The 9,204-nt window shown below is 44.9% G+C and overlaps 1 protein-coding gene across 4 annotated transcripts in view; it reads right to left on the bottom strand.

Moving 5' to 3' along the window:
- LOC118390349 (pyruvate carboxylase, mitochondrial-like) overlaps nucleotides 1-9,204 on the bottom strand; it is a 96,084-nt gene that overhangs the window by 46,992 nt on the left and 39,888 nt on the right. For all 4 annotated transcript variants that reach the window (XM_035780810.2, XM_035780807.2, XM_035780808.2 and 1 more), the window contains exon 10: nucleotides 3,958-4,140. In XM_035780810.2, the coding sequence (XP_035636703.1) occupies nucleotides 3,958-4,140 (183 nt within the window). The remainder of the gene's footprint in view (nucleotides 1-3,957; nucleotides 4,141-9,204) is intronic.

Below are 9,204 nucleotides of genomic sequence, written 5' to 3'. Positions count from 1 at the left end.
CGGTGTTTTCTATTCGCACCTGGAGACTTGAGCAGACAAACATGGTCATTTAACAGGACAGACCAGCATTCTAACTCTCCCATTTCAATTTAAAATATATACTCCCCGTCACACTGAAGCACCTCTACCCCAGCCACACCCTATGATCAGAGGAGACGAGTGTGTGGGTGGATGTCTGTTTGCGAGAGAAAGTGGATGGGAGACTGACACTCATTCCACATAAAACCACCAATATGAATTTCAAAATCTTAAAAGAAGCACCTTCATCCACCACAATCAGTCCCTATTTTATTTGATGTTTTAAATTAAGTGACCATTTGGACAAGCTAGGCTTCGTCACAATATATAGACAGAAGTCGAACAGTATTCTGGACGTTTTGTGGTTGGTTCCTTGAGGGAATCACAACCCTCCTAAAAGGAAATGCTGTGGAAATCAGCACCAGATGCAAATTGGGAAATTAATGTAGCCGTACAATTCAGTACAATTCTATTTGTGTGCGAGAGACAAATGTGCGAGACAGGTACAGAGGGAGGGAGAGAGAGAGAGAGTTGGAGGGCTTGAGTATTATTCATGCAAATGACTCATGTACATGCATGTTTAAGTGGTCAGTAACAGACTGCTGCATACATCATTAAAATCCTTGTTTATCTGCTACCCTGGTCCTACAAATGTCTCATCACTGAACTGCATAGAGAGACTGTTTGGGGAGGAGCAGTGAGGGGGGAATGATGACAATAAGTGTCACAGCTGTGAAATCCTTAGATCCTTATTGAACGCCCCTAATTCACAATCCCGCTTTGAAGCAGAGTGCGGCAACCATTTCAAATCCCATTGACTAAAAAAAAAACACAAAAAAACATAATAATAAAAATCACGTATGTTCACCTGAGCGAGGTAAGAGATGAAGAAAAGGGATATTTTGTCTCGAGCCTTGCCTGCACACAACATCTTCCTCTCCTCTTTAAGCAGCCTCCCACTCATCTCACTTTCACACAACTCCTCTCCCCATCTCGCCACCCACTGCTTCAGTACGCTATATCTCCCTCTAACACCAGTCACACCTCTGGGAACCATTTAGCGCAGATTAGGGCTGCAAAGTCCCTTGTAAAACCACTCTTCCAGCTCTACACAGTGTTTAGTATGGACCACGAGCCACATCTTCGGGTTCTATTTGTAAAGGAACATAGTAGTTACACAAGCTGGCAATAACCTGTGCTCCTATCTGTTGTTCAAGACCCTGGTCTTCGCTCTCATCCTTGTGTGTGTGTGTGTGTGTGTGTGTGTGTGTGTGTGTGTACACACACACTGTACATCCATAACTGAGGGGAGGGCGAGAGAGGGAGGGCGGGGAGGAGGTAAGAGAAAGGGGGACACAATAGATAAAACTGATGGTAGGCACAGGAATCCTCGAGTAGGACCCAAGAGAGTCATTTTCCAGAGCACGAAAGGCACGGTTTCTATCTGCAGATGAGAGAGGGGTCAAAAAACTCAATTTAAAGCCAATTTATAGTCCAGCTGCAAAGTGAGACAGAGCTACATGTAATGGACATTGGGTTGGTACTGTTGGTTAGTCTTCCCAAGGGGCATCGGCATCCCTACAGTACACCGCAAAGCTAATAGCACAACAGAACAGTGGACATGAGCACCGGAATACCTGGAGATCTTGCTGAAGCACAACTTCCGAGAGACAGAGTCTGTTCCCACGCCCAGCAAAGACATTGTGGGATTTACTTTTTGACAGGATTTCAACATGTTTACGGACTTTTCTTCTCCATTTCTTTTCTCGCACCATCAAATCATGAAGGATTTGGTAAAACATGACACCTGCGCTGCCTAGGGCTAGGGTAGTATCACAGTTTGACTGTTTTCCCCTGCCAACATGTTGCGCTTATAAATATGGGCAGATGTTGGCAGCAAGTCCTCTGCTTCCTAACACCTAATGGTGGTGGTGAGGAAATTACTTGGATCTTATTTGAACAGGTAATTAAATATCTGGTGGTGTCAGTGCTAAATAAATGAGCTATTTGAAGCTGCTTAATAAAAATTTAAAAAAAGAGGCACTGCTGCGGCCTGATGGGATTTGAGTGGCCTTCCGCCACTGGGAGGAACAGCATGAGAGATGGCCAGGTGGGAAAGGAGAGATGGCCAGGTGGGAAAGGAGAGATGGCCAGGTGGGAAAGGAGAGATGGCCAGGTGGGAAAGGAGAGATGGCCAGGTGGGAAAGGAGAGATGGCCAGGTGGGAAAGGAGAGATGCATGATAGCAGGGGGGGAGAGTTTAGCTTACGCAGCGAGGGAAGTTAATCACACACGCAAAGAAATGGAGGGAGGGAATTGGGCAACAGACATGGTTTGAACTTGTTCACCCGTCCTGAAGTGAAAGTCCGCCATTAACACGTGACAGTTGGCTTGTTAGTGCCCTTGTGGAGCAGAGAGGGGATGATCTGGAGCAGCTTTAATGTCTTTTGATATTTTGGAGTGCTGCCTTTGCAAATCCTCATGCAAACAAAACACCTTCGAGGCAGAGGAGAGCATAAACTTGGGGAAAGCGAGGGGTAGGGAAAGGCTGAGAGGAGTTGAAGATGGAGGAAATAACAGAGCAATGGAATATCACAACTCCAGGGCAGAAGTCTGTCACGCTGCATCAGCATAGGTCAAAAAGAGGAGGAGAGTAGGGACAAAGTCGGGAAGGGGAAACTAGACAAGCTGAAACAGAACAAGGACAATCAAGAGAAGAGATTACACCGCTGGAAGCAGAGGTTTGAAGAGGCTGGGGGAGGAAATGCGAGTGTGTGAAGGGGGGTCGGACACGGTCAGAAGACCAGAGTTCCACCACTGATCAACGTTGGAGAGTTGCCCCGCTGTATGCCCTTCTAAAGCTCAGCTGTGCCATGGTGCAGCTGCTGCCTCTAACCCTCGCTCAAATCACACACACTTTCCCCAATCAAAGGTTTCATTTAGAGCCATGGAAAGCCAAGGCTGGCAGTACACAAATCTCCTCTCACATATCCGGCAAAAATACATCCAGACAGCCATTACTGCCTTTTCATACTGTGCTTTCATGTGAACATGTTGTTATTGACACTAGTATGGAATAAACAAAGAAATCCCACTGATCTGTATCTCTGATTCTCTACTTTACAATTCCAAACCAAAGCCCTCTTCGATACATAGTTGAAAGTAGACTCCTCCTGGCTGAATGTTTCTAATATGCTAGCCTTTCATCCTCTGTCACATGCTTACACATGAGCCATCCCATCCCCTGTATAATTAGCTTCTACTTCCCCTTGCTACTAAATAATTGGCCACTTAAAATGGTGCCATTTAAAAGATGCGCTTCTTGCAAGAAAACAAATCTAGGTTTTGTGGAGAAAATGTTTCATCATTGACGTTATCTGTGGCCCGTGGATTGGATTAGATGGAACTAGGAAGAGGGAAAGAACAGAGCTCCCTTGACCTTGCAGTGCAGTAGCGTAGTGATTAAAATGCCTTTGATCAGAACCAGATTCATAAATCAAGGCATAGATGACCTGACTGGCCTTAATGGCCCGTAATGGCCTCAACACAGTTCACTTCCCCCTGCTCACTTACCCTTCTGACATCCTTTTCATGGAGCTCCTGCTTTCCACGACTCTCCTCTCCAGAGTTGGCACTTTCAGCACTTTTCACTGTGTAGCTTTTCCCTTACTAAGGATCTCCTGTCAAAAGCATCCCTGACCATAACACAGTAATGACACGTGCAGACAGTTTCAGGTGAGGGTAAAACGGGGTACTTTCAAAAGATGCACTTTCGGGTTCTCTGACAAGTTGCAAATTCTTGATGACCGGATACATTTCGATTTGAAGCCACCCCCCACCCCCCTCATACATCACACGGCTTTACTGCTTGAGTAGAGCAGTTGGGAGAATGAAAAAAGGCTTATGTGGACACACGACGTGCTGTGGGTAATGACCCTACCTTGACCCCGCGGACACGGAACTCTGCCAGCGCCCGATTCATCTTGGCAGCGGCGGCAGGCAGGTCATTCCCGCTGGCGATGACTTTGACCAGGAGGGAGTCGTAGTGGGGGGAGATGACGGCCCCCTGGAACGCAGAGGCACTGTCCAGACGGATGCCCATGCCCTCTCCAGTCCGGAACACCTGAAGAACGGGGACAGGAGAATTACAGGGTATGCAGGCAGCAATGCAACAGATAGGACAGGCGAATGGAAAAGAGCAACCCTGTTGATACGCAGTACGTGCCAAGTTCATGCACATTTACAAATGTGGCAATTCATACCCTTTGATAACACTCAACCCTTTGTCAATTCACTCAATTAGTCAGTGGTAGTCTCAGCTGTAGCTGTGCGATATGTTTAAATCAGCCGATATCCTTTAAACAAGCTGCATTTCATGAGCCAATTAAAAATCTAAGACTTTGGATTTTCTGATTTTTTTTTTTAGCAAAAAGAAGCTCACAGGATGTCAGTAAAGTTAACATTCCAAATGAAAAAGGTTTGATTGAAAAGACACAAAAAAAGAGAGGACGTTCCTAAAGTCTTGGGCTAGGCTCTGTGCAACATCAGAACAGACCAAGGATAAATAGCTAGCCTTCCAAACAGCAGATATTGCCCTTAAATGGGTGACACAGTGTTGGCACTGAACCACTGAATTATTCAAGCTTGGTAATACCGTGCTGTGCTGATATCTTTATTGGTTGAAAATGGCATACTGAAAATGCAACTGAAAATCGTGTTTAGCTCCATAAGAGAGTCACCCCCTCAACCTCCAAGCTCCCATCCCTCTGCCTTCGTGTGCCTCCCAGCGTAGGGATTAAAGCACTGTTAACCTCATTCTCACTGTGTGAGAGGCACTGCAGGGAGGACCCTTAAACAAATCAGAACTATCGCAGCCAAACAGCCTCCCAATACAATTAAACATGTCCACCTGCGTTGCCAGCGTTGGAGCCCCAGCCCTCGTGTTGTGAGGACTGTGTTCCGCGGTGTGCTGCTCCCACCTTTGGCGCTGCTGTGTATCTTGGAGCGCTCACATTTCAAATTCTCTCAATTAGATATGAATAGGATATCGCAACCTTAGCCGAATAATGTTTTATAGTACAAACTTGCACTTCGGCATAGATTGTATGCCAGTGGTTTTAATATATAGAAAAGTAACCAAATGAGCAGTAGGCTAATTGAATAGAGAATTTTCTGATAAAAGTCATTACCACTGTTTATCAACTGAAATATACCCGGAGGGATGAAGCCCACAGCAACACAGTAATGGACAATGTCAGAAAAAAAAAAACATTCAGTATTTATGGCAGAAAGAGGAGATCACCTCATGGCTCCAAGGTAACACTGGTTGATGTCCAATCACGCTGCCACAGCACAGTGACTAAAACCTTTCGGGCCAGACTCAGTGTGTATGTCCTGCATCTCTCTCTCTCTCTCTCTTGCGCGCTCTCTCTCTCTCTCTCTCTCTCTTTTTGGGAGAATAAACTGATCCGAGGTTTAATGCGCTCTGGTCATGGAGCACATGCTGCATCATGGGAGGGAGGCTTGAGGGGGTCTAAACGTGCTCGTTTCTGTCAGGATGCTTGTGCGACGCTTCAACCGCTGTTGTCAAGGCAACAGGGCAACTTAAGATGGCGGCCTGCCAATCCAGCTCCCCCCACCCCCCCTCCATCGTTAGACACAGCAACCCTCTGTTCAAAAGTAGGTCACAACACCTACACTAATTCACACAGCCTAAAACCTCCTTGACAAGCATGTACCCGTACCACGCTGCAGCCTCTAACACCACACCCTCTAGGACCCATCCAACACGACCAAAAAAAAACAACAACTGTCATTCCAACAAAGGCTTCACACCACCTGTGTTTAGCATCTCTCCTCCTTCACTGCCTCCCTCACTTAGAGATGACTTCAAAAGTGTTGTCAGTTTGACAAGTTGAACAGAAGGTTTGCCCAAGCTTACCCAGCTGTGTAGAGCACATCTACAACAGAGGCAGGGTCCTCCGGAGGAACGCGGTATACTTGTTCAGCCTGTCTACTGAACACCTCCTGTCGACCTGGCCAACGTCACACACAGGAGTGGAATAAGATCAGCTGCACTACGAAGCCCAATATGACCAGACAACTGTCTTTACGGTCAAGCTAAGGGGAACAAGCTTTTTGCTGATAGACATTTCTACTTTTTAATTATTCTTTAAAAAAAAATGTAAAACGCATTATTTATGTAAATATATTAAAGCTCTGCCTGAGAACGTGTACGTCCAGTGCGGCTAGTTGAACTGCTGATACAATGTGGACACTAATCAAATCTCTCCCACAGGGTGTCCTCTGGACCGGCTTTTGACAAAAATAATCATTAAAAGCCTATAAATAAAATTAACGCCGGCCAACTGTCTGGGAGAATATTGTTTGATCAAATTGCATTGAATAATGTTTTTTTTAGCCCTTTCAATGATGAAAATACAGTCGACTGGTCATGCTTATCGGTTTATGGGTTCATTTGCACCATTTAGTGCAAATGTAACTTGGGTGTGCATTTTCGTTAGGCCTAAATAAGACTCATAACGACTATCACACACTCACAGCATTCAGACAACAGAGCCTGGTTTAAGCTGAAAATCTGTCAGCCAGAGACAAAAGCTGCTGCTCCTGTTGCTGGAGTGAAACACGCTTTCAGAAGCCAAGTCATCACGCAACAATTCTAAATTAAATATTGTGTTTAAAAAAAACAATTACACACACACACACACATATATATAATATATATATAATAATTTAAATGAGCTTATACTCTTATTTCTCAACTGGTAATCGAAGCGCACTTCCCATTCTAATATGCGTGCAACGGCAGGCAGGCTTCCACTCATCACACCACTTTGCAATGAGTTGGCGCAAGTATGCATTTCGAAAACATTTAGGCCTACTTAACTGTTAGACACCTGCACAGTTTACTACGTATTATGTAACATGTTAAACTGGCTCCAAAGTAGCCAAAACACAACCAAATGTGGAGGCAATTCTTTTATAAAGACTTCTGTTGCTGTGCTTTTAAAATGTGAAGAAATAATAGTTGATTCATATTTTAAAAAGCTAGACATTCTGATCGGTTGCATCAGCCACATCTTTTCATGCATCCTCGGCCTACTGGTTGTATGAATTTGGAATCTACTGTCCAACAACTGTCCCAGAGTCTGTTTGGAATAGGCTATTTATTTCTCGCACAGAATGACAAGCTGACCAACAGAATAGATTCGATTGAAAGGCTAGTGATTTTGCTGTCGATTACTCGTCTTGTGAGCTGAGAAAAAAATTGTAATGTGGAATGTTCAAACATCTTCGAAATGCGCATCCGAATTCGCTAAGAAGGACGCCATAATCCAAACGTGATTTCTGTCATTCAGAGCACCGTGGGGTGGACGCCCAAATCCGGTTTCGCACCCGGTGCACATGGGTCAGGTACATTTCTCAAAATGTCTGGTAAATGAAAATGCTGCCAGTCAAATGTCCGGGGCCACATTTTCCTAACGGAAACCCTGCTCTCCCACCACACACTTTAAACGGATCCAACAAATCCCAGTGACATTGCAGCAATGCACCACAGCTGCGGCCAGGCAATTAAGACATCAGGAAAAGGACTCTCATGCCCCGTCCTGCTCAGAGACACACAGAGACACAAAGACCTATTCACTCCATGGACACCCCTTATGAGACTTGTAACCTACATGGCAGTTGAAAGTGACATTATTAATAATTCAAGGTTTAGGCAGGAAAGAAACTGCAGACAGCAGCTCTCTAGATGCTGCTAAAACATACACAACCTGACATTCCCCAGTTGGAGACGACAAGTAGACAGAACAAATGCACATTCACAAATGTTCACACACACACAGGAAGACTAATGAGTCTGGGATGCGCGCCTGGGAGACTAGAGCAGTATCAAATATGACCCATTAATTAGATCTCAGAGGAAACATGGTGGCGAAGCGGGGAGAGGAAGGCGGTTAGGAACCATTGATCCCTGGAACACGCAGCAGTACGGGGTCAGAGGTCAGACAGAAATACTGCAAATATGACACACAATCACATTAGGCTGGACATTAGAGACACTCAGAGGTGGTGTAGTGCTGTGGTTTGGGGGTCAGGGTTGTGGATGGGGGCAAGGTTAGGGGGAGGCAACGCGTAGGAGAGACTCATCAAGAGCCAACAAGCACTGTTCGGAGAGGGGAATAAGGGAGGGCAAGATAGAAGACAAATTGAACAGGAGAGAGAAGGACAGAAACAGCAGAAGGGATTACACCATGAAGAGACGAGAGCGCAAAACAATTGTCTGAAAACAAACCAAGGTGGGAAGAGAGAAAGGCGGAGTGGGATGGAATTGAATTGCATGAGAAAAGAAAATGTCAAGCAGAGGGAGAAGTGTGCAGTGAGGGAAACCTAAAAATAAAAAAATAAAACGTAACTTGTTTAAAACTAAAAATGCATCAGAGAGGAGGAAGATGGTGAAAGAGGGAGAGAGCGAAGGAGGTGGAGGTGAAAAAAGGAAAGAGGGAAATGAAGTGAGAGTGGACGGAGATAAGGGAAGAAAACCAAATTATTTCAGGAGACCAAAACAAAATTGAAAATTAGAAAACGCAAACCGGAGTAGACAAGGATAGAGGGTTGGATGAATAATGGAAACCACCCGAAAATGGGGAGAACGTGGGTAAACAGAGGATGAAAAGAGGAGACCTTTATTACCTATAAAATACAGTGGTGCAGGGGCACATTTTTCACGAGGAATAGAATGTCCATCATAATTACAGTGAATTGGTTTCTATTAGGCGTAGGACAAGGGGGGGGGGGCTGCGCAATGATATTCATTTCAAAGTATCAGCAAATGGGACATTTTCAATTTCATTTGGGGCAGCAGGGACAGATTTAGTTTCTGAGAGGTTATTTTACAGGGTCTGCAACAGATGGGGCTCTCCATCGATGAACAACATTGGTACGAGTGCCTGTCTGAATAGGGAAGCCTATACACGTTTAATATGTACTACAGTACCTCATAAGAAACAGAAAAAAGCTACTATACAGCGGGTTCTAAATTCAAAGGAAATATGAACCAGGGTATTACATTGGACAGTTCTGTTATACACGCTTTTAAAAATCAAGCTAGTCCGATTTGTTCATGTTAACACATCACAACGCAAAAAAACGAAATAGTTAGTAG

This window comes from Oncorhynchus keta, chromosome 11, assembly GCF_023373465.1.
Source record: "Oncorhynchus keta strain PuntledgeMale-10-30-2019 chromosome 11, Oket_V2, whole genome shotgun sequence".
Lineage (NCBI taxonomy): Eukaryota > Metazoa > Chordata > Actinopteri > Salmoniformes > Salmonidae > Oncorhynchus > Oncorhynchus keta.
Note: the sequence above shows the minus strand (reverse complement) of the source record. Positions and strands in the feature narration are given on the sequence as shown.